The 24,588-nt window shown below is 40.2% G+C and overlaps 3 protein-coding genes across 3 annotated transcripts; 2 read left to right on the top strand and 1 right to left on the bottom strand.

Moving 5' to 3' along the window:
- Window positions 1–736: 736 nt before the first annotated feature.
- LOC115022840 (apolipoprotein D-like) lies at window positions 737–2,035 on the bottom strand. Its single transcript, XM_029453942.1, has 4 exons — window positions 1,916–2,035; window positions 1,595–1,716; window positions 1,105–1,193; window positions 737–978 (listed from the first exon to the last, which is right to left on the bottom strand). The coding sequence occupies exons 1-4, from the start codon at window positions 2,033–2,035 to the stop codon at window positions 737–739; spliced, it is 573 nt and encodes a 190-aa protein (XP_029309802.1).
- A 7,265-nt stretch (window positions 2,036–9,300) lies between these two features.
- Window positions 9,301–12,672, top strand: samd7 (sterile alpha motif domain containing 7). The gene is made up of 8 exons (XM_029453930.1): window positions 9,301–9,403; window positions 9,730–9,853; window positions 10,048–10,172; window positions 10,278–10,359; window positions 10,985–11,658; window positions 11,895–12,010; window positions 12,096–12,206; window positions 12,436–12,672. Exons 1-8 carry the CDS (start codon window positions 9,301–9,303, stop codon window positions 12,670–12,672), a joined length of 1,572 nt encoding a protein of 523 aa, XP_029309790.1.
- A 1,424-nt stretch (window positions 12,673–14,096) lies between these two features.
- sec62 (SEC62 homolog, preprotein translocation factor) lies at window positions 14,097–24,502 on the top strand. Its single transcript, XM_029453932.1, has 8 exons — window positions 14,097–14,224; window positions 17,090–17,198; window positions 18,078–18,183; window positions 18,336–18,531; window positions 19,661–19,756; window positions 20,504–20,564; window positions 20,687–20,806; window positions 21,096–24,502. The coding sequence occupies exons 1-8, from the start codon at window positions 14,189–14,191 to the stop codon at window positions 21,626–21,628; spliced, it is 1,257 nt and encodes a 418-aa protein (XP_029309792.1). The 5' UTR covers window positions 14,097–14,188; the 3' UTR covers window positions 21,629–24,502.
- The last annotated feature ends 86 nt before the right edge of the window (window positions 24,503–24,588 follow it).

Here is a 24,588-nt window from a genome sequence, read left to right as displayed (position 1 = left end):
TATATATAAAACGTACATTAAAATATAATTATTGATGCATTATATATAAATATATATATAAACATATATATAATATATATATAAATATATATAATATATAAATATATATATATATATATATATATATATATATATAACACACATGGTATAGTCTAGTTTTAAACCAAACGTCCTTTATGGGACTCAGGTTTGGTGAGTGGCAGTCATATTAGGTTTCTGTATTTATTCATAGAACTCGTACTCGAAGGCACTAACATCGGTTGAGTTTAAATACACACATGATCACAAACTATATTTGTCAAGCCAAGATAGACTCATAGGTTAATACAAAAAAGTTCAACAATGGGATGTATTATGTGTTCTAAGAAGCATCAATCATCAAATAGAAAAAGGTGTGAGATGTGTAAAACAGCAGGTATTATATTGTACAAGACTACAATGCCAATAACAGTTGTACTGTAAACCATACTCGATGAAACTTTACTTTAAGTCGCCTTATTTAGCATTTATAAGCAGTATACAAACCTTTAATACATTGTTTATTACTCACTATAATGTAGTTGTAAGCAGATATAAGGGATATAAGTGACCAGACCTCCACAGAGAGCCACAGAAAAGCACCAAAACCTGCACTGCTGTTTAAATAAGTTTATTGTGCTGACTTTGCACGAGACAAACAGCAAGAAGTTAATCACAAGCGCCGCACGTCAGTGTGTAGGCCTTTAAACTTCATCAGTTACTGGTCCATGGCGCTGCAGAGAGTCTCATCCTGGTCTGTGGTGAGCAGCTTCTCCACACTCACTCCGATGGAGGACAGGGTGCTGTGCAGCTCCTCCAGGGTCTCCTCGGGCAGGGTGGGCTGCCTGCTCAAGATCCAGGCAAAGTCCAGATGCAGCACCCCGAGGTCAGTGCAGCTGTAGATCAGAGCGTAGTTGTCGTAGTCGGTGGACAGCACCCAGTAAGGGGCATGGGGAGCGTCTGGAGGTGTAAAGGGACAGCACAGTTAAATGAACAAGCTTTAAAATATCTATATATCTACAGCTACAGTATCGATAGACTGCAAGTTAAAGTGTTGGAATAGTCCTTTTCTTGAGATATCCTTACTCTCAAAGAAGGAGACCTGCAGCTTGGCGGGCTCAGAGGGGTTTTTAGCCGTGGCAGAGCCACTGATGGAGCTGACGGTCCCATCAGAACTGAAAGAAACAAGAAGATACAATCAGGAACACACAAACAGTGGTGGAAGAAGTTATATAATTATATAACGGTAACATATGAACTACTTTATATACTCATAGTCATATTTTATAAATTGATCATGTGTTTTGTTTGTACAATCTTAATCTGTAAAGTAACTCCAGCTGTCAAATAACGTAGTGGATTAAAAAGCACAATATTTTCTGCTACTTTATACTCGTAGAAGTCAAATTACCTCAAAATTGTACTTAAGTAGTAAATGTAATTCACAGCTATTTAATGGACTGTAAAATAAGTCAAATAAACCTCGTGTATTTCTTAGTTGTGGCTTGAGAAAGTGAATTTTAGTGCTCAAACTCTTCATGTAAAAAATACATTTGGATGCAGCCGCAGTACTCACAGCAGCTCGCTGTTGAGGACTCCAACAACCCCGGGGCTCATCAGGCTGTAGGTGGCAGTGCAGCACTCGCCCTTCTGGAAGGCATTTGGCAGTCTCTGGATATCATACCACTTACCAAGATACTGCAAAGGAAACACAAGAGCATGAAATTAAGTTGTTGTTGATGAAGAGCTGCAGAATCTGGAGGCAATTAGTTGTTTAATGGGACTTATGGTAGCCCCAGAAGGCCTAATTTGTTAACTTCTGGAATTTAAATGAAAGAAAATGACAAAGAAAGGCGGCCTCGTTTCCCTACAGATTATATTAAAGTTGTTTATTTACCTTAGCAGCATCAAAGTTCTCCTGAACAGCAGGCTTGGGGCATCTTCCTGGCATGATGACCTGAGCGTTGGCTGCCAGAACGGACAGCAGAGTGAGGGAAATCACCTGGATGGCGTTCATCTTTTCTGCACAACCTGAGAGAACAAAAAAAGACCATTTAGTTATTCAGATTTCAGAATTAAAGATAATTCATTCATTGAAACAGAGACACCGGTGGAGAAAAAGGAGAATCACAGCTGCCACTTGCCTACCTGTATTACTGGGGTGATAGTGAAGTTCTGAGTTTTGGTGCCGTTTTTATTGATCAGCGAGCGAGTTTCTGCAGCCCCTCCTTCATATTTACATGTGAGAAATTTGTGTGAGAATTTGCACCTGTACATGTTTGAAGAGGCCTCTGACGACGAAGAGATGATTGACAGGTTAATGTAAATGTTTTATAACTGTAGTGCTGCTGCTGAAAGATATTTAGAGTAACAGTCATACATAGTATATATAACAACAACAATATGATTAAGAATTGGACTTTAGTTTAGTTTATTTTGGCAGTTATAAAACACATATAAAAATAATTTGATATTTATACCGACCGCTGAAGCCTTACCTTCAATTAATTATTTTCTACAATTCTCAATAAATGTACTGTAACACTGAAAATGAAAGGATACAGTCTGTGTAACAAAACACAATACATGTTTAATAAAATAAAAATATATGTACAGTCGATTGTTGCAGATTAAAACATCTCAACCTGTCAGATGTCATTAAATGTTCAGACATTCATGTTGAGAATTAATCCTGAGGTTGACATGTGTGGCTGTGAGTGAAATATCTCAGTGATGATGTAATGCCGTACAGTTTATACATTCATGTTCCCCTCCGGATGAATTGTAATAATTTTGTCGATTGATGAACATTATCAGGTCTAAACTTTGTTTTATGAGCAAATACCCGCAGAACTAATGACATATACTGTATTATCATATTTCTATACATGTATCTAACGCTCAACCAGAATGTATTGTTGGAATAGTACATTTTGTGAGAAGGTTTATATTAAATTAGGGGCCTTACTCTCGAATGACATTCCCCATCAGCCTCAACTGTACTTTGTGTTTAGTGCTAAGAAGCTAATGTTAGCACGCTAGCACGCTAGCACGCTAAACTAAGAAGATGAACATGGTAAACATAACCTGATCAATATTGCCATTATGAGCACGTTAGCTAACGTCAGCGTTTAGCTCAAGGCATTGTTGAGCTCACACAGTCAAAACAAATGTGAGTCAAGACTCCAATGAAATCCAATATGTGTGACACAACCTCCTGTGATTTACATTTAGCATAACAGCCTTGTTCTAATAGTTTCACTTTTAATTTTCCTCAAAGCACATTGCACAAACACTTTGCCTCAGATCAGGTGTTTGATCAGCCCCCTGAAACTAATACAACCTAAAGATCTCAAGGCTTTGCCAGTTATTTCAGGGATTCTTTATCCCAAATCTCAAAGTAATCAAGACCTAAACAAGATCTCCACTGAGCATAAAAGACTTCCAACGTTGAGGGATTACAGCTTTGTGGTACAGTTGTCTGCATACAGGAAATGCGGGAGATCCGGGACAGCAGATTGTTACTGTAATTAGAAGATGGACTTTTGTCTGCACTGACTCTGTGAATTTATAGCCGGGCCTGTTTCTTGAGGTTAAACCTGCTGTGATCCCTTCGCCTCACTGTGACTCTGTAATGCTGGATGCAAACAAGAAGGACAGAAATCCCTCATAAAAAGCTTACACCTAGAAGATTCTTAAATTAGCGGTTTAGGTGTCCTAATGCTCTGCTCTCTTAATTCCTAAGTACTCTATTAGTCTCTTTCAGTAAAAATGCTCAACCTTCCTGTCTCCTGCACAAACACATGTTATGTTTATGTAGCCTTTATGTGTTTGGAATAAAACTTAAAGTGATGCAGCTAGTGATGGATTAAATAGAACAAAGTGGAGCAGGTTTTTAAAATGTATTTATTAGTTTCTTTACATTTTTACAATAAGTAAAAGATGAATACATTATGGAATCCACAGGAGAGGAGGGAAAAAAAGTATAAAAGACTAAGATTCATTCACGCAACACCAGAGGTTACAATGATAATGTGCAATTAGAACAATGAAGAACGTCCCTGCGGCATGGCTCTGCATAGTTCAGGTAGAGTTCCCAGTGTTATAAATCTGGTCTGTAATTCACATGTAAGGTATTCTAAAGGCACTAAGTCAAACAGCACTTTAACAGTTTGTACTTTTTCATTAATCCACTGCAACAAAATGTTCTTCCACAGAACCCAGTACAATCTCTTATTGTTTGATGTTTGGGAGGTCCAGGATGCAGGAAACTGGATCCAATATCTTTCAAATATTTAAAACTATGAACATGTTTGTTGGTCCTCAGAAACAGCTTCCTGCCAACAAACTGAACACACACACATCCAGCGGCAGCAGGTCACAGGAGAACGACTCATCTTATTAAAGCTAATGGTCGGGCCGGTGATATGAAGCCGCTCTGTGCAGCTCTGGTGTGCAAAATAACATCCCTCCACAATTACTCTGCAGCACGGTCCATCTCCGGCCTGCTCAGAACAAGAACATGGCACCTGATCAACACCTGGATGACTGAAGAGAGAGGAAACTTCACCTTTAATGTGTCTGTGCTGCAGCATGCTGAGGCTAAAAGTAATGTAATGTCCTGTAATGGTGCTGTGAGTGATTTCCTGGCACACGTTCGACTCCTGCAATACCAAATGAGCATCATTTGAAAGTGACAGAGAACGAAAGCTTTGATGATGACCAGGTACACCTCTTCATGTTTTGTCAGAGGTAATGAGCTCCATGGTGCCAATCATAGGGAAATAATTTGGGGAAACATGACAGTGACTTCAGTTTTCCTCCAGATCTTAACAGGGCACTTTGTTGCATGAGGTGAAATAGGCCGACAAAGAACGATCGTATCGATTAAATCAAGTAAATGCATCATCAACACACTGACCTCGAGTTTCACTCAACTCTGCAGGAGCTCTTTGCTGCCGTGCAGACTGTAGAAGCAGACAGAAACGCCACACTGACCCCCCCCCCCCCCCCCTCAAAAAAGTGCAGGGTCTTGCTGTAAGCGGTTGGTGAGCAAAAACTGTCAGATTAAGAGGTCTGAGAGGATCATCCGGCCAACATTTAGTCGGATTTCTAGCAAATTACCACAGAGCATGTTTGGGTCGACCCTTTGGCACCCTGGGGAGCGCATTAGTCCTGACACCCTACCTAGACATGTGAACAAAAACAAAAACAAGACTGATCTGTAGAACTTTTAAAGTCGACAAACAGTATGATGTAGCTTCTCTGCATGTGGCCGCAGAGCAGCTAAGGAGGGACATTTTGCCATTGGAAAAGGAAGCTAAGCATTTAGGTGTCTTAACTATGGTCTAAAGTGCTAACAAGGGATTAGTGAGGTAAACGTTGAAAGAGGTTTAGCACTCCATGCTTAGGACCAGCGCTGCTTCAGTAATTACACATCAGTTGCAAGGTGCGGCGAGCAGTTGGAAGGGAGATCATAGTGATGTCAGGGCAGGGAGGGCTTACCGCAGGAGATAAGGCCATCTAATGGAGATGAAATGAATCGGTATTTAAAAGGTCTTTTTTAGTTAAGGCAGTTAGCTGGCAGCAGACTGCACTCAGACTAGTTGGCTGGTTTTTGGGAGGCCATTTAGTTGGAAGTGAAAGAGGGACACTAGAGAGGAACAGTCTGAGAGCTCTCCAAAGGTCTTTCCTTCACATTTTTGACGTTTTCTTTGACCTGAATTGGGGGAAAAAACCAGTTCCAAGCTCTGCTCATTGGTGTGAACTTGAAGGTAAGTCCATTAAAACTCCCCCTTTAATATTTACCCTCTTCCATTCCTTCTTCTCTTTGTGACTGATTTGTTTTAGGTTGTGTTTTCAGTTGTTGTAAATCACATTTACTCTGCAGTTATTCTTTTAAAAGCATAAAATCTACTTAGTTTATTGCAGAGTATGAAATATAAGTGTGTAATGCATCAGTGCGTAAGCAGAAATAAGTAACATCTTTAAAATACATGCACATGTATTTGCATCACAATGGTATAAAAATGCTAAACTTTCAAAAGGCAAATATTGTCATGCATAATGTGAGCAGTAAATTGTATAAAAGGCTACTGATCCCTCAGTAAGTGATTCATCTAAAGGCCAGCGTGAGCACAACCTTGATAATTAACCTAATAATTAGCCCAGATTCTGTAAATAGCGCTTATTAAAAATGATGCTGAAACACATGATAAATAATTCTGTGGTTCTTATCGACAGTGCTGATTTGTTTATATTTCTAGATGTTGAATTTTCTCTCAATCGTCGTATTCAACACTTTGTCATGTGAGCTTTTGACACCACAAGTAATTCTAAAATCAATACTTTCTGCAGCTCGCCACTTACAACTCTCATAAAATCTAATCTGCCTCTTGTAACCGGCAGAACATACATGACTTTATCGTGCGTTTGTTGTGTGAGGGGGGATTAGGAGGGACTAGACAATACTTCTGTCTTGTCTGATATGACCTCCTCAGGGCTGCATCTAAGTCGTCAGCAATTTTTCCCTTTAATTCATTCTCGTAATGAGATTAACCAGGCAACAGTAAATCCAAGGAGTCCAATCCCCGGATTTGGCAGCTGCGGTGTGGCCTGTGTTTGTTGAGGAAATACGAGACAAGAGTTTTTTAAAACTCACCTGTAACGACAGTTTCACTCACAAAACGCTGCTTGAAACGTACATGTAAGATTATACAAGACGTGTTGCAACACGTTAAATCTCAAGCTGCAACTTCAAAGACTTAAGACTAAACATAATGGAAGTGTTAACTGTGATCGACTAGGCCTTAGCAAAAGATTACAACAAGTTCCCACAAGTGTAGCCACACTTCTGCCTCTCATGTATTACCTCTACGTTGAAGTCAAAGAGCCAAACAAACTAAATACCCGGCAAAGGTGGTTTAACATTTATCAGAAAATGTCCGCTGCACAATGAAAAGATTCCCAAACTACGACTTTATTTCATAAGCCAATCAGTAAACTTCTCACACTTTTAAGTATTTATTTTATATGCTATTATGTATACGATGGTTTTATTATTCGTATGTTGATTTGAACGTCTGCCCCGTCGCACTGTGAACCTGACAACGTTTGTTGCATCGGCTACGAAGTTAAACAGACGCATTAGTATAAACTGATGTTTCTTTCCAGTATTCAACATTTTCATACAAAGTAACACGTCAATAATTTGCTTGTGTTTTACAAAAAGAGCAAGCACACTTCTGGCTACCTGAAGGATGCAACTTGAGAAACATTTAAAAGTATATTTTCTTGTCATGCAGCAGAATGAATGTTTCTTTATTACAAGAGTCTTTTGGGGATTCTGGAAAAATTCAGAAAGTCTTCCTCAAAGATGTTCGCATAATTCTTTTTTGGGAAAGCTTCCGGCTTAGCTCTGTGCCTTGCATGTAATGCTAATACATGTGGCGGCCCAATATGGTGCGAACACATGCCCCTCTTGTCCTGATGCAACAGCCTGTTATAGTTTTGTAGTACGTTTTTTCTTTTTCTGGATTTCTTGGTTTCCATTTTTATTATTTTACTTTCTATATTTAATCATTAAGTATAAAAACTGTTTTAAAAAAAGTCCAATCATTTTCTAAATACGTACAGTTGTTTACAGTATCACACATGAAAGTGTAAATCATCAGTTCCCAGTGGAGAGAATGTGAAGGCGATAACACATTACACAACGCCCTGAGGCTCAGAGCTTAGCGCCCACTTGGGAATTACAGAGACATAAATGTTGAAATACATTTCTTCTCATTTGCTGATGCTAGCTGTTATGACATTGGCAGAGAATTAGGTGGAGGCAGGGTGCATGTGTTCGCGCCACATAGCTCCACATAAACCGATTCCATCCCCAGATTTATCCCCAAGGTGTTTTTAGGACATCCTGGGAGCTAATAGAGGCTAATAGGCTTAGCACTTAGGGTGTATTGTCCGGGATGCTTACAGGCAAGGTTTGCTGAGGGTAAAACTCTAAACGTGCGGATTACCTCTAACACATCCCTTTAAAGTGCTGTATAGCCAGGACTTAGCTAATAGGATCCTGGGGGTAGCAGGGGCCTGGGAAGGTGGAGATGGGGGTTTGACGGGCCAGCGGGGCGGTCTCAGGCAGGTCAGCAGATGTAGCTAGCAGACTGTTGCAGGACTAATAGGCGGATTACAGCCCTCAGATTAGATGGGCTTCAGAGGGAACTTGAGGGACTGTGGATAATGCTCAAGGCCTCGGGGCAAATCTTATGGCAGCATTTCTCTGGGGGAGGGGACAGCAGAAAAACTGCACAGTTTGCACATGTCCAACACACTGACAAACATATCAATCAAATACAATTATGATCACTATAAACTTTACAATCTGAAGAGGTGGATTTGTGTGCAGATTCAGATTCATTTGCCCAGAAGCATATTACACATCCTGCTCCTGGATTAGCAGAGCTGGATTATTGCGCTATCATTTACATTATCATATTTTGTAATGGGACTTCTGGGTGTAGAAGGCTAATTGTAGGTGTCTAAGTCGATTGTTCTTGTTAACACAAGCTGTTGGCTCAGCTAAAAACAATGTGGCCATTTGGAGTGTGTATGTGTGTGTCGTGTTATTACAATATTTACAACGACCAAATGTTCTGGCAAGAATAGAAAGATGAGAAAAATCTTCCAAATAGGGACAATGTTTGCTGGACTCCACATTTAAAGCGGTTAGTATTAAGGTTAGGATTTGGATTTAGGTGTTAAATTTAAGTTTAGGATTAGGTTTACAGGGAGGGTTAAGGTTAAGGTGGTTTGAGATTAATACTTAAGGCTAAGGTGGAGGTAAAAGGTGAGAGGAAAATCAAAGGTTAGTGAATACATTGCAGTGTGTGCATGGATACCATATTGGCAGTTTATTTATATTTTATTATTTATATTTTACTTTGTAAGTCTGGCACATGACATTGTTCGCATGTATATGATGACAAAGTCCATTAACAAATTGTGTTTGTTTGTTTTTTGGTATTTTAGTAAGACTAAATATTCTATAACATGTTCAGTGACCGTCAACAAGCTCTTAATGTGTAGCTATTTGCTGGCCCCTTGTGGCAGTAATACGAAATTACAAAATGTATACTTCCATCCAAATGTTATGGATTTAAGCAAAGTTCAAATATATTATGCAAAATTACAGTAATGAGTTTGTCAAAGAAGTTGTCACATGTTCCACCCTCTTCTTAAATTCCTACAGCGTTTAGGTGGAGGTCAAAGGTTGTGTGTGTCATGACCCCACGGGAGCAGCTGAGGAAGATGACAGCGTTGGGAGAGCAGGGGGCTTTGGATGAGAAGCACTGGTACCGGCTGGTCAACGGCATGTCAGCTGGAGGTGAGACATGAAAACACGGAGAAGACAAAACACAGCAACTTTAAAATATATCAGGAGTCAAAGAAAACTTGAAAAACTTAATTTTTCAAATAAATTACAGTTAAAAATAGGTGCAGAACTTCAATAAATTCATAATGTTTTTTTAAATTATACATTTTCTGACACCATCTAAATTGTCTGAATATGCAAATTGCAAAACTTTGTGACCTTGTCTGTTGCCTATTGTTAGTGGATTGTTACCGTGTACCTGCAGGCTTCACGGCCAATCGGTTAAACTGAATAAACTGGCTTCCCGGTGACCTGTGGTGCTTTTTCTTCTCTTGCAGAACTGAGGCAGAGACAAGAGATGATAATGAGGAACCAGATGGCCATGGCTCCACAGATCCTCGCTCAGGGGCAGCAGAGGTTACAGGGGGTGCCACCGCAGTTCGAATCTCGCTACATGGAGAGGTCTGTACCTGAATTCACTCTTAAAACTGAAAGATGTTCTCTCTGGTAAAGGGCGCCTTTGAGAATTGGTAGTTAAAGTTGCATAAGTGAAAATAATTGGCTACTTGAGAGAAACATCTGATGCACCTTCCTCTACAATCTGCCCCTTGATATAATGTCTAGATGACTGATTTTCCATGTTTCTGTGTCATCAGAGAGCTGGTTCCCCCCTCAGAGATGGTAGCCTCTGAAGCCAGACAGATGCACATGGGACCTCACCTGGGTGCACCTCTACCTCCCCATGCCAATGTTATGCCTGGAAGAGCTTTCCCTGGAGCAGGTGAGCACGGCCCGCACCTTCATACCTGAGAATATTCCCAGCCTGTCTGTATCACCTTAATGTGAATGAGCGTTAACAGCCCGTCTCTCTTTTTCTTTTTTACAGCTGGCTATGGCTTCATGCCCGCGGAGCCCATGGAAACAGTTGCCCGGCGACAGGAGTTCATTCACAAGCAAAACATAGCCAGGTAGTGCACGCAGAAAGTCATTTGCATCTCACCAGAAATATTCCACCTACACACATGTCTACTTCATATTTTGACGAATCAAACTGAGACATCAGATATATTGTCAAAATGATTATTTCTATATCGATCACTCAGCAGAAAACCTTTCTCTCGCATTGCCTCCGCGGTGAACGAAGAATCCAAAAACTACAGTTCAACAAAAGCAGAAGTATATCAAAACATTCTCACATAACTCGTGCAGTATAATCCAAGTCTCATTTACTTCCACGTAAACAGCCTCACGCTTGTTCAGGCAAGCTACTCGTTCGTTTGAGTGTTTTTATTGGTGTGTGTTTGGGAAGTAGTGGACACATGAGACTTTGATTATACTGCTCAAGTTGTGTGAGAGTTTGTAAATGGATGTTTCGATGTAGTTTTGCTGTTGTTAAAGGCGGCTCCCCATGTACTTCAATTCATCAAGATATTTCTCTGTTTTTGGATTCTTTGTTTATCGTGGAAGCATCAGAGAAAAAGTGTTTTTCTTTAGGAGTTCAAGGTCGTGGTGAGTAATATACAAATGATCATTTTGGGGGTGAAGGATTCCTTTGAACAAACATGTCTAATATTTGTGTGTGCTCCTGTTCAGAATGGAGATGAATGCCATCCTGCACCAGAAGGAGCTGGAGAACGCCCACCAGAAAGGACTTATGGGAATTGATAACCCTATGGCGTACCCTTCCAACCCCATGGGGTTCAGAGGTCGCCAGCGCATGCCAGACGGCCACGAAGTCTTCGTCCACCGTCCCAGCCTGGATGAACTGCACTCAAACAGCATCCTCATGTCAGCCAGCCCTTACCCACCAATGAGCACGCTGCACAGAGAGCGGGGACGCAGGGCCGGTAGGAGGCCGACCGCTCACAAGAGCGCAGAGAGCCATGTGTCCAACCTGAAGAGCCAAACTGAAGATAAATGTGTAGAGCGGAGCCCGGGAGCCACGTCAGGGGAGGAGAAAGAGGTGGAGGCAAAGGGGGACATGGGAGAAGAATGTGCCATCAGCAAGACGCACCATCAATCAAAAATAGACTCTGAACTTGCTGCAGGAAGCAGGAAGAACTACAAAGAGGGGGAGCCAGGCCTGCGTAAAGCCTGTGTGAACAGTCAAGATGGGTCAGATGTGGCCAATAGCAGCGCAAATGATAAAGACATTTCCAGCCAATGTTCAGCTTTCCAGGAGAAATTCATGTATCCCTCCGCTGGTGGAGCGCTCACAGGCATGCCTTACATGTTTCCAGTCCCTGGAAATGGTTTCCTTCCACCTGGTGAGTTTCTACACTACATTACAACATATTCTTTTAGCAAATGAATGTAATGTGTATATTACACAGTGATGGAAGATGTACTCAAGTAAAAATATTATTGTATTATTCATCTGAATCTGCAGAGTAACTAGGTAACTAAAGTTATCAAATAAATGTAGTGCAGTAAATATATTTAGTTAAATTCTACCACCTGATATTACAGCACCAACAAAGATGTATGTCATTACTTTGTCCAGGTCCACCCAATCTCTTTCTTAACGGTGATGAAGTGTCCGACGATATAAGGAAGTGGACGGTGAATGATGTTTACAACTTTATCAACAGTATACCCACATGTTCAGAATATTCTCAGGTTGGTTTCTACAGTTATCTGTAACTTTCTTTATTCTTTCTGATGTGTCTTTGTCGTGCTAACGTTGTGTGATTTCCCTCTGCAGACGTTCAAGGACCACATGATTGACGGGGAGACGCTGCCACTCCTGTCAGAGGAGCATCTACTGGACACACTGGGGCTCAAACTGGGACCAGCTCTGAAGATCCGCTCACAGGTAGGAAACACAGACTCTGACTGAACCCTGAACATTCAATCAAATCATAAAAGAGAGAAATATCAAGGCTTGATCCCTGTAAAGATGGGATGTGTGCTACTTTAAAAATTGATGGCTTTGTTCTCTAAGTCATGACATTGAAGCAGCTCAATTGTATGGAATACAAGACTGACACATTTGCAAACACTAATATATCTAATATGTGTCAACTCTCTTTATTCTCCCACAGGTGTCCAGGCGTCTTGGCAACATGTTGTACATGATGAACCTGCCGCTCTCCACCTCCACCCTGCAGGCCACTCAAGAGAAGCCTGTGGACCGCACCTCAGAGATCGGCTCCCCTGTGAACTGCAACAGTGAGGAGATGGCGGCAAGTCCAAGAGACCCTGATGTCCTCAAATCCACAGATCACCTTCAGGAGACAGAAAACAATTCCCCTCCATCTGCCAGCGGTGAGACGGCCTGATGAGAACTGAGAATGTGGACAGATGCAAACCTCAGGCCCAGTCTGCACCTACATGGCTCATCCTGAGCTGCCAGAGTGGTGGATTTGTTTACATTATGATTAACTGGATTTAAGATGGTTTTTATTTTTACTATTTGCTATACCTGGCCCTTTAATGCAGAGGTTGACATTCGGACCAGGTGTCTGCTTATTATTTGTATTTTACATATATATTTGCATATATTTTTTAACAACAACAGTGGAGTGAATCTGATGCGTGAGTTATGAGACAATAAGAAGGTTTTCTTTTATTCATTTTCATTACAGGCCTCTAAAAGTCTGATTGTAGCTTTAAACATACTTATTTTTTAAGCTGCTAAGTGAAATCTCTCCAGTAGGCCGTCATAAAGACCATAGCAATAATATGGGAATGGAATCGAATAATGAAAGAAGTGAAATGTTTGTATGTTTGATACCTTTTTACGTTTGTTGGACTGAAAATAAAGTGCTTTTTTACGTAGAGAACCTGAGTACTTTCTATCTGTCATGTCATGTCTATGTTAAGGAATAAATAAGTGAATAGCAAGAATCACATATTTTAAAGAAAAAACATATAAAGTCCTGAAAACAATTTTAAAAAGAAGTAATCCAAAACAGATTGTGTGACTGAAAATCTTACCAATGTTATGTAGAGCATAAAGGAAGGGAGAGACAAAGCTGGTAGGATGTCTCAATAAACAGCAGTGGAAGATGTACTCAGATCATTTACTTAGGTAAAAGTGGAACTATTTTATAAGAAAACTATCTAATTTAAGTAAAAGTTTAAAATGATTAGCATAGAAATATGACTTAAAAGTACCAAAAAGAATAAATACTTATAATGCAGAATGGCTCATTTAATTAAAAAGAACATATATTATGTTATTGAATTTTAATTCTTGATGCATTAATATGTACATTAGGCCTATTTGAGTAGAGCTCAAAAAAGGTAGAGGTAGTACTTATTTTATTCCTATATATATTACCAGGTGTCTTGCGAATTTCCCCTATAAAACCATAATCATATCATAAACCATAAAGTCTCACCTTTATCCATAATAATAGGCCTACATCATCATTTGTTTGTTGATTATATTTTTCATTATTATTATATGTATATATATATATATATATATATATATATATATATATTATTATTATTATTATATTCATCTGCAAAGTGATAAGTACCTCAAAACTGTACTGAAAACGAGGCTACTTGGTTAAATGTGGGCTACTATTTCCATCGCTGCGAACAATTACATTGAGGTAAACTATAAATACAATTCAAAGGTAAAATATATGCACATATATGCATGAAAAAAGATCTTACTCCAAAGAGCAATAAAACAGCGTTGAGTTTAGTTTGTTGATGTTTGTTTAACAATTATGAATGAAATTACAATTCTTCAACCGTTAATCGGTTAGTCTCGCGATACTACACGCTCTACGCGCATGCGCAGGCTCGCGGACATCGGAGGAGCTGAGTTGGAGGATCATGGCGGAGCGCAGGAAGCACAAGAAACGGATCCAGGTAACATCATTTAATTCATGCAAATTACTGCCCGTGAAAGTTGAAGGACAACAAATAAATACCGTGTGCTGGTTTACGAGCTGTTGCGGGATGTTTGTTCACGGCAGCATCCTCGTGGGGAGCCGTTAACCGGCGTCAGATGAAGCCAGATGATGGCTAACGGTAGCTAGCATTAGCTGGCTAGCGAAAACAAATGTTGGTATTTGTATTTTGATGAGACGTTTCCGAGCTCATTGTTATCTTTATCACATGTAGCACTCACACGCTAGCATACACGCGGCAATGGTATTGTTGTACTTTTTACTGAACTATCTCCACAGTCAACCATCGTTATTGTGAGTGAACTAAACGTTTCCAGGCTTAGCTGCGTCAGCTCTAACCAGACGTGTTTACATAACGTGAGGCAATCTGCGGGAATTTTAATAAATGAGTCAACACAGTGCATCATAATGTAACATACTGTGCAGGTAGCAGCGATGTAGTTTGGCTCCAGGAGCGCATTGAAGACTACATGATTCATTTCCTTTAAAGCAACAGTTTATACAGAGGTGGCTACAGGTTCAGTCACATCACTCACATGCATATTAAAACAATTATAGTAGTTAGATTTTTGGATCCCAAGCCTTTCCCCCTAAAACATGACACATTTCTGATCGGTTTGTACCACCATAACCAGACACAATAATTAGATTAGTTACCTGGACATAACAGATAAAGAAGACTCCCATTTCAGCTGTCCATTAAAGCATATGGTCAAATATAGATAAGCTCAAACTGAATTAGTATGTACTGTAGTACACAGCAAAAGTGTCCTGCAAAGCAGTGGGATAAGATAAGATGAATTGTTTCCATGTGCCGTTTTTGCTTAGGGCATCAAGTTGACAATATAATATAGAGTGTCTAAGCTCAGCTGTATAACAACACATACCATTGACAACAATAAAGAGGCCTGTTCATTACATCATCACTCTGTATTACACAATTATCCTTTTTTTAGCCCCAGTTTCTCTTCATTACTAATATTCCAGTCTGTTTTGATCATTCGGGGGTTTAAATTGATTTGTAACTTAGAAGTTTACTTGGATAAATATTCAATTTCTAATTCATTACTAATCAGCCTCTATTGCATTACATCTCTCAGTGTAACAATTCAACTGCACCACAAACTATAGCCTCCAAAATTAACATTTAAACTTTCATGACTAGGATTTATTGCAGGATTGTTGTGTTCGACTGTGTTCGCTTTAGCTAGTTGCACTCTAGGTAAAGAGTTTTTTTTGCCTGTTCGAGTTCAGTTACATAACAAGCACACATTATCTCATTGATGAGCATACCTGAAACTAAAAGATACTTTAACACCCACCACTCAATATCATATTGATCATGTCAAGCAATTCATCTTTATGTTTCTAATATCATTTGATTGTGCTTTACATCAAGGATTGATATGAAATCATAAAAAAATGTTTCAATGCACACTTGGTTGCCAATTACTTGGTTTACCGTCATAATTAATGCTCTCTAGTTCAACAGGCCTGCACTAATTAAATCCCACATCCATAAAGGTTATATTGTTTCGTTTTAAGAGATTGTATCTGCTCCTTGTAAATCAATGAGGGTAGGAAACGCTTCTCAGTATGACACAATACAGTTAAACAGCTCCACAATCTAAAGCTTGCAAGACCATTAAGTTGAATCAGCACCTCTCTGAAACAGTTGCAACGCCATAACTTTCATGTAGGAAGGATTAATTACATATCTTTTGCATTAGTTTGAGGTGGCGTGTTCCTAATAAACAACCCAACTAAGTGTAGGTCTCTGCATGTTCGAGTTCAGTTGCGTAACTTCACATAGGCCTACTGTTATCTCCTTTATGCCTTTTTTAAAGAGGCTTCCCAAGATCACCAGGCTACATTTCATAACTGTTATCTCCCCTTTTGACATTATTTCTTCTTACTTATTAAGTGTTTCCATTGTGTCTTACAGTCTTCAAGAGTTTAAAATGGGTTAGCTAAAACTGTAACTTATATACATGGACCAGTGTTTGGTCGGTGGTGTGGAGCACTAGCAATCTGTCTTCACAAACTATGGCTGTAAGAACAGAACAGCTTATCCTCATGTGATCAAGCCAGGTAGATCATATAGACGGGGACAAGGGGCTTTTCGTGTCGGGGTCTCGTGTAACTGAGCTGTGTGACTGATACCTGCATCTTTAAACAAAGGCTTGTTTGATGTCCTTATCTTCCTTATGTTGCTGGCCGGAGCCAGCTGGACTGAATAAAGCAGCACTGACTCTCATTGTGCTGATGCTCCCATTCCCTCTGTTGGCATGTGGTTCAGTGCTGCAGGCGAGCACACAGTGCAGATGTTGTCAGAAAGGAGGATGACTTTTGGCCACTCTTTTTATTTTATCTACTGATTAACATCAACACTAAGAAACTGGATTTACGGTTAAAATTGAATACATCTTACCAGTCACAGATGCCAGCACCCCTGCAGATACAGCTATTCTGTTCATTTAGGGACGAAGGACAGTAATGTATTCATGACCCTTTTAAATTGAGTCTTGGTCAAGAAAAATGAAAGACCTGATTCACTGGGTTTGGCAAAACAGTGTTCCCAAAGAACATATTAAAAAATATACGACAATAGATTGAAATCACTCCCCACACCTGTTTTGACTTTAAAACGGGTGACTGCATTAAAAGGAACACTTGCATTAATGCAGCGCAGATGTCCTGATACAAAAACTATTTTTTGTAAGCCATGAAAAAGGACCTGTAAGTGATGAGTTCCCTGATGTGGACTGGTACAGCGTTACATACATGTGTGTACATTCATCTGTGTGCTTGTCTTGTCCTGCAGGAGGTGAGCGAGCCCACCAAGGACGAGAAGGCGGTGGCCAAGTACCTCCGATTCAACTGCCCCACCAAGTCCACCAACATGATGGGCCACCGAGTCGACTACTTTATCGGTTAGTGCTCAGTTGTGGGATGTGAGGCAACATGCAAAACAACAACACCTACACACCGAGTGGAGTGTGAATCGGGAGATCAAACGCTGCCCTCCCTTGTTTTCAACAGTTGTTTACTGAACAAAGGTTCAACTGCATTTACAGCAAATAAAATCCTCTTGTGTTTTTCACATTAGTATTTTTAGGGCTAACTCTGTGCCACGTTACTGAAGTGTTGTCAAACTCTTAAACAAATGTTTCCGCTGCAGTCTCCTTTATAGACATGATCCTCCCGCACAGTAATTACGTTATATTTGTCTTTCTGTGGCACAGTGGAAAACATTTGTCGGTGTTGGAAAATGCTGTTTGCTAAGTAGCTGTGGGTGGAATAGGTTATGAGTGCTGAGGCCGCCTCTCATCACCATCACATGACCTCACAGTTGTTCAGTTCTTTGCTGTGGACAGCTGTCTACACCCTGCAGCTAATATTCAAGTTTCATTTGTCAGATAAAGTGGCTATGATCAATATCTTTTACAATAAGAATGTATCAAATGAAAATGGGAAAGAGGTGCACGTAGTGATGAACCTACTGAATCTGCAGATCTCATACGTTCACCATGTCATCTGAGGAGATGATGATATGTCAATGTTTTTGTTAACTTGTTTCTGCTCCCCCATGTGGCCAAACATAGTCAGTTATCACAGGTTTAAAGTTAAAAAGAAAACATTTTACTCGATATATGCACATTAACTGGAGCTTTGGTTCAACACAGGCTTCTGCACAGCTGATACGAACTTAAAAGACACGGTTGACCAGAATAGTCATTGCATGACATTTTCAGGCCGAGTAACTCTGTGTTTTGTTTTTTTAATGTCCGTCTTTGTGTCCCTACTTTTAGCCTCCAAGGCAGTAGACTGTCTGCTGGACTCTAAGTGGGCCAAGACTAAGAAGGGAGAGGAGGCGCTGTTCACCACCAGGGAGTCTGTGGTGGATTACTGCAACCGGTAAGGTGTCTTAACACACTCTGCTACACTTCTTGTTGTAGACCATTTGTTATATGTAGGATTTAATACAAAATAAAGTATCTAACAATTTGATACAGCTTTTACTATATGGATACTGGTATGAACAAGCCATTCTCCTCCGTCCTCTGTAGACTCCTAAAGAAGCAGTTCTTCCACCGGGCTCTCAAAGTAATGAAGAAAAAACCAGAGAAAGAAACCAAGAAAGAGAAGGAAAAGGAGAAAGAGAAGACCAAGGGCGACAGCAGCAAAGAGGAGGAGAAAAAAGGGAAGAAGGAGAAAGAGAAGAAGAAAGAGTCTGAAGTTGCTGAAACCAAGAAAGAGAAGAGCGTACGTGACTCGACTCTCAAACCCTCAGATTATACCTGTTTTAACAAGATGGTGTTGTCGATGTTGCAGGATTTTATGTTGGGTCTCTGTCAAACATCAGTATATTTTTACATTAGTATGTTTTCAGTATATTTCTGCTGCTTTGACAGTGGGGTCCATCTGGTGTTGTTGTACGTTTGTTTTATGAGTGGTCACAGCTGCCTCGAAACAACTGACTGACAGTAAACAGGTGGATATTGACTTTGCTGTACACAGGTCTTTAGACATCTGGGGCTGTGGTCGAATAGTCTTTTTTGCTTCGGGAGGTTCCTTTGTGAGTAAATGACCTGGAAGTGTCTAAGTGGCAGCCGTGATAAAAGCTGGTTGAATTCTCTAAATGCTCCGGGAAGGTGCGTCAACGCTTCCTTGCTTTTAGCAAAGCGTACTTTACGAGAGGAAAGGAGATTATGCCGTCCCACAATTTCTTGCGTCAGCCCCATGTCAATAACATCTGCCGTTGCATAATACCGTAGTGTAGTGTAGCCAGGAAATAAAGGGGTTTTTCACTGCGGCCGGTCACTTCTACCCGTCACTTTAGAGTCTTTAGAATTGTTAACACTTTGTAAAGTCAGTGGTACCAGACAGAAATATGGATTATATCATGTAACATTAATGTAATTAATTGATTTAATTTAAGGAGCCATTGTGGCAGGTAGGAGGTCAAGGAAAAGTGGTTAGGAAAAGACATCTTTTATGTATGACGGCAGTCATGGAAAGAAGTGTCTCAGTGTGTTCATGGTGTCTGGTGCAGGGCAGTGAAAAGAGAAAATATGACCAAGTGGAAATGAAGTTGGGTTTCTTTTGGCCAAATGCCAGTTTAAGTTAATAATGTGAGCAGCCAACTATAATTCTGCATTAAGTGTAGACTTTCCAATAACATGAACACTTAAAGGAAAAGTTAAACAATTTTGCTTTCGTTCTGAGAATCCAGAAGAAAAAACAAAATGATCGTTTTTCTACAACGTGTTAATTCATGAGCTTTAGTTGGCGGTCGGTGGGTTTTGTTATCTTTCAGAACAGAATTTAGGTCAAACTGTCATTTGTAAAATACAGATATTATATATTTAGTTTTAATTATGAATCCTCACAGGATGACAGTCCTGGAACCCCCAAGAAGAAGAAAGAGGTGAAGAAGAAGTTCAAGCTGGAGCCTCATGAGGATCAGCTGTTTCTAGATGGAAATGAGGTGAGTGTGCACGGAGAACAAATTATTATACACACACACAAAAGTAGAGCTGTAAACAAACCACAATTTTACTATTAGTTCCTTTTTTTCCTCCATATATACCATCTGGCAATCAGAAAACCCATTTGCATGAGTTTCCAAGATGATTTTGGCCACATTAATAAAGTCATGGGAACATATTGTTGAGCATTTAAAAATCAAAAGACCGCTGCATGTGATGCCAGATTTGAATTGTGGCCTAATTGAATTGCCATGAATGAGACGGGAAGCACACATATATTTCTAATTTGTAAATAAATATAAACCATTTAAAATAAATTCTGTAACGCTTTGTTAATGCCTCGCAGAGATGTGCATAACATTATTGCCTGCGTTAGATCTGCCCAGATTATTGCAGAATGGCCACTTTGTTCTGCTGCAATTCCACCGTGTCAAGTAGTTCACCATGTTTGATGCTGAATGATACGTGAACTCTGGCTTACAGAGAGTACATACTTTAGACTTCTTCTGAGACGTAGATTGCCTATTTTACAAACCACTCAGCTTCTCTCATCCGTTAACCTCCAGCGCATGTTGTGAAGCCCCCGCTGGATTATAAAAAGTAATGTAATGCACACTGACAGAACGCATACAAAAAAAACGACCGCTCGAGTGTCACGGACGGATGCGTCTACTCATTGACTTTCAGGTGGCAGCTTTGAAACGCAGGAGAAGTGATCCTGAAAGAAATGTGTCTCTTTTCTTCAGGTGTTTGTGTGGATTTACGATCCCGTTCATTTCAAGACATTTGCCATGGGACTGATCCTCGGTGAGTCAGAGGCTGGAAATCATAAAGGGAATTCTTTTGAACAAGAACTGAATGGAGGGTTATCTGTTGCTTAACGCTTTGTACTCTGTGTGTGTGTGTGTGTGTGTGTGTGTGTGTTTCAGTCATTGCAGTGATCGCAGCCACGCTGTTCCCACTGTGGCCAGCAGAAATGCGCGTAGGAGTTTACTATCTCAGTGTGGCAGCAGGCTGCTTCGTGGCCAGTATATTGCTTCTTGCTGTTGGTAAGTACATTTACTTCATAAAAACTACCGTACTAGGTTCCTGCATTTAATATATATATATTATTAAAAGAGAAAATTAAATAGAGAAGTAAATAATTGGCAAATTAATACAACGGTAAATTATTAAAGAAGCAAATTATATTAATTTATTAAAAGAAGAAAAAGTCCTCTATAGTAAGTTGCCCCAAATTTAATTACGGAAATAGAAGTATTGAAGAGATGTATCGTTGCTGTATTAACTTAACTGTAGATTAAAATTGATCCCTCTTGTCGTCACTTCTCTCTTCAGCTCGCTGCATCCTCTTCCTGATCATCTGGGTTGTGACCGGCGGGCGCCACCACTTCTGGTTCCTCCCCAACTTGACGGCAGACGTCGGTTTCATCGACTCGTTCCGGCCGCTCTACACTCACGATTACAAAGGACCACGAGCCAAGAAGGGCTCCGACAAGACGGACGAGAAGGAAAACGGCGACAACAAGAAGTCAGACAGCGATGAGAAGTCCGACAGCGAGAAGAAGGACGGCGATGAGGAGGATGAGGAGGAAGAGGAGGAGAGCAAAGAGGTCGAGGAGGGTAAAGAAGCAGATAGGGAGGGAGCGGGGGCGGACCGACACTCGGACACAGACAGCGACCGCCGGGAGGACGAGAGCTCGCAGCACAGCAACGGAAACGACTTTGAGATGATCACTAGGGAGGAGCTGGAGCAGCATACAGAAGAGGAAGAGGAGGAGGAGGAAGAAGAAGAAGAAGAAGACAAAGAAACGAAAGAGAGGAAAGAAGGGGGTGAGAGTGAGACTCAACCCCAGACTGCTGAAACATAAACTTCTTACAATACCATCACTCTACTTTCTCTCTCTGCCCTTCCCTCCCTTCCTCCTGTGGTCCCAGGACCTGCTAGTCCGGCCTCTCTGAGCCTGCGGTGGCCGAGGAGAGGCTCCATGTCTTCTTGTTGAGATCTTTCACTAAACAGTACGGGGATAGACACAACGGTGAAAAGAAATCGGCTACGACAATGGGGGAAAAAAATTCTAAAATAAGCCTTATGGTGGATCTGATTCCTCCCACCCAAATGTTATTTATGTCAAAATGAAAACTGCCACCGACATGTTTGCCTGAGGAAGTTTCTGTTTTCCTTTTTCTCATGTCAAGTTTCTTTTGGTGTCATGTCAGCTCAAAATGTTTTTTTATTTATGTCCCCTCTCTTTGCTTACCTTTTGGATTTGAGGTCAAAGTCAGATCTTAGATATAGATGATGGAGTAGAGCGAAACTGACCAGCAAGAGGAGGCGGTTCCTTTACACCCCCCCCCCCCCCCCCCCCCCCCCCTCCTTTTCTTTCATTGTCGTCTTTGAGCTCCATGTTGGTACAATCACGTTAGCCAGAAAGACCCCGTTCTTTCAGCTTTTTTTTTTGGTGCTCTGGTGAGACAACTGGCAGGAGCACGTGTCGCATCCTGTTGAATGCCAGCAGCCTGATAGCTTTCTCAGGCAGCCCTTAAAGGGACAGTTCACCCAAAAATACACAAGATATTTTCCTTTTACCTGTAGAGACATTTATCAATCTAGATTGTTTGGATGATCTCATCTGAGAATGATGGCATAAATGTTTACATGTCACAAGCACGAGCCTCTCGTCCAGGAGTAGATGGATGCTTCCTTCTGCACGGTTAGCGGGTGTAGTTCACGAGACAGTACATGAAACCACAAGGTCTGTGGATTATCTTGATTACCCGGCAGGTCATGATTTCTGTAAAGAGACATTGCTGTTGAGTATTCAAATGTATTTTTTTGTAGCTTTCAGCACCACAAGCCAAGTGAAATCTCTCCAACACTCTGCTATTCACACCACAACCATCTGGATTGATAAATAGCACAATAGGTAGATGAAAGGGAAAAACATGTATATTTTTACGCTGGGGGTGAACTGTCCCTTTAAAGCAAACTGACCAGTGTGTCTGCTTTGAAACCTGAACCAAGCCAGATGGACCAAATCCTGTAGTTTACTCCAAGAAACCTAAAACTCGACCATGTTGTGGCTGGATGGAGAGCAGAGTAGTACAGCTCCTTGAGGTACTTGCCATTTTCAGTAAAAAAAAAAAACCTAAATGTTTTGCTTTCTAAATGGCTGATGGTGATGCAATCCTCCACACAGTCTGAGCTAGGTCATGTTTAACATTGTGGGACTCATCTTTAAGAGTAAATGTGAGCAACTGGGACACAGCTGGCATACTTAACTTTCTCTTTTTTAAAGAAAAGATTGCAGCATTTGTTGTACAACTAAAGAACTGTCTATTTGCAAACAGAACCAGATAAAAAAGTCAACTCTAGTGCCAAACACAACTAATAAAGATGTTATGCATGCTGATTTAATATGGAGAGTGTGAGAGAGCGAGGGGTACGTTTTTTGTTAATTCGTTCATTTTGTAACTGCCGTGTCAAACTCCTCAAACCTTTCACGTCTTGGAAAAAAAAAGAGAAAAAAGCTCAGCACAAGGTTGTTACTGTGTAGCTAACAAAGATTTTTGGTCTCAATGAAACCGTTTAAAGGTGTTCGCAGTAGACGCCCATCCAAACCAAGTCTCACACAAGCCGTCGAGTGAAAGAAGTGTCCAGACTGCAGTTCAGTTTCCAGTCAAAGCCTACAGACTGGCGGCCGTGGTCCAAACTGTTCCTTCACATTATTTTTTGCCTAGAAATGTAGATGCTCTTCTTAGTCATAGCGAGGATTATATTTAAGTATAAAAAAAAATAAAAAATGTATGTATTTATATATGGATTCTATTGATATATCAAATATATACATAATAATTACATTATAAGAAACTATAAAAACTTTTTTTTTGTATTAGGAGGTATAATCGTTATTATGTTTGTAATGTGCTTTTTGTTTTTATACGATCATAAAGAGCAAACTCATTATTTAAAGATAACATCTGGGATTAGAGAACGGTGGGAATTTATTAGCTAACATCTTTCTGTTTTGTTTTGTTTTTTTTTTTTTACATTTGCCTCCGTAACATTGATTGTTGCCTCGTGGATTTCTTTCACTAACAAATGGTCAGTTCGTAAAAACCAGTGGCTTTTGTAACACTGCTGGTTCCCAGTTAATCTGATCTCCTCCCAGTAAAACAATATCTTAATATATTCCACACAGCTTTCTGTACAGTTTTTTGTTTTGCCTAAAAATGAACTCACTGTTTAGTTTGTTTTGTCTCCTGTAATTCCACTGAGGTTTGTAGATCTTCGACTTTCCATCTCACACGCCTCCATGTTGTTTTTGTTCTAATATCTTTGGGGGGTTTTTTTTCTTCCCCAAACGGGCAAAGTGCATCTCTGTGTCCTGAGTTGTCAGTTGCTGTACTCTTAATATTGGCATAACCATTTCACAAAAGAGAAAAAAAACTAACTCTCCCGATTGTTCTTGACTGTTGCACAGTATCGGTCTGTTGTGTGTTGTAGTATTATTACACTCTGCTGCTTCTCATCGCACATTTCTGGGGGAAATAAAAAGTGAAATTGTAAAACATCCATGTTTTTATCTCTGGTCAAAACTGCGTATCTTGATCACCTAGTTGTCCACATTTGGATTAATATCATTCTGAAGACTGTCTCATGAAATATTGGAGTATAATTGAATAAAACTGGATGTCTGGAAATATATCTGTATCTTATCATTGCAATAAAAATATAGAAAGTACAAAATTATCGTCATATTTCCTGTAGTGTATTTATGTTTGGCATTGTTCTGATCCGTGGTGGGACAAAACACTGCAAGAAAACATC

The sequence above is a fragment of the Cottoperca gobio genome, chromosome 17 (genome assembly GCF_900634415.1).
Source record: "Cottoperca gobio chromosome 17, fCotGob3.1, whole genome shotgun sequence".
In the NCBI taxonomy this organism is placed as follows: domain Eukaryota; kingdom Metazoa; phylum Chordata; class Actinopteri; order Perciformes; family Bovichtidae; genus Cottoperca; species Cottoperca gobio.
This window is presented reverse-complemented; position numbering and strand designations above follow the sequence as displayed.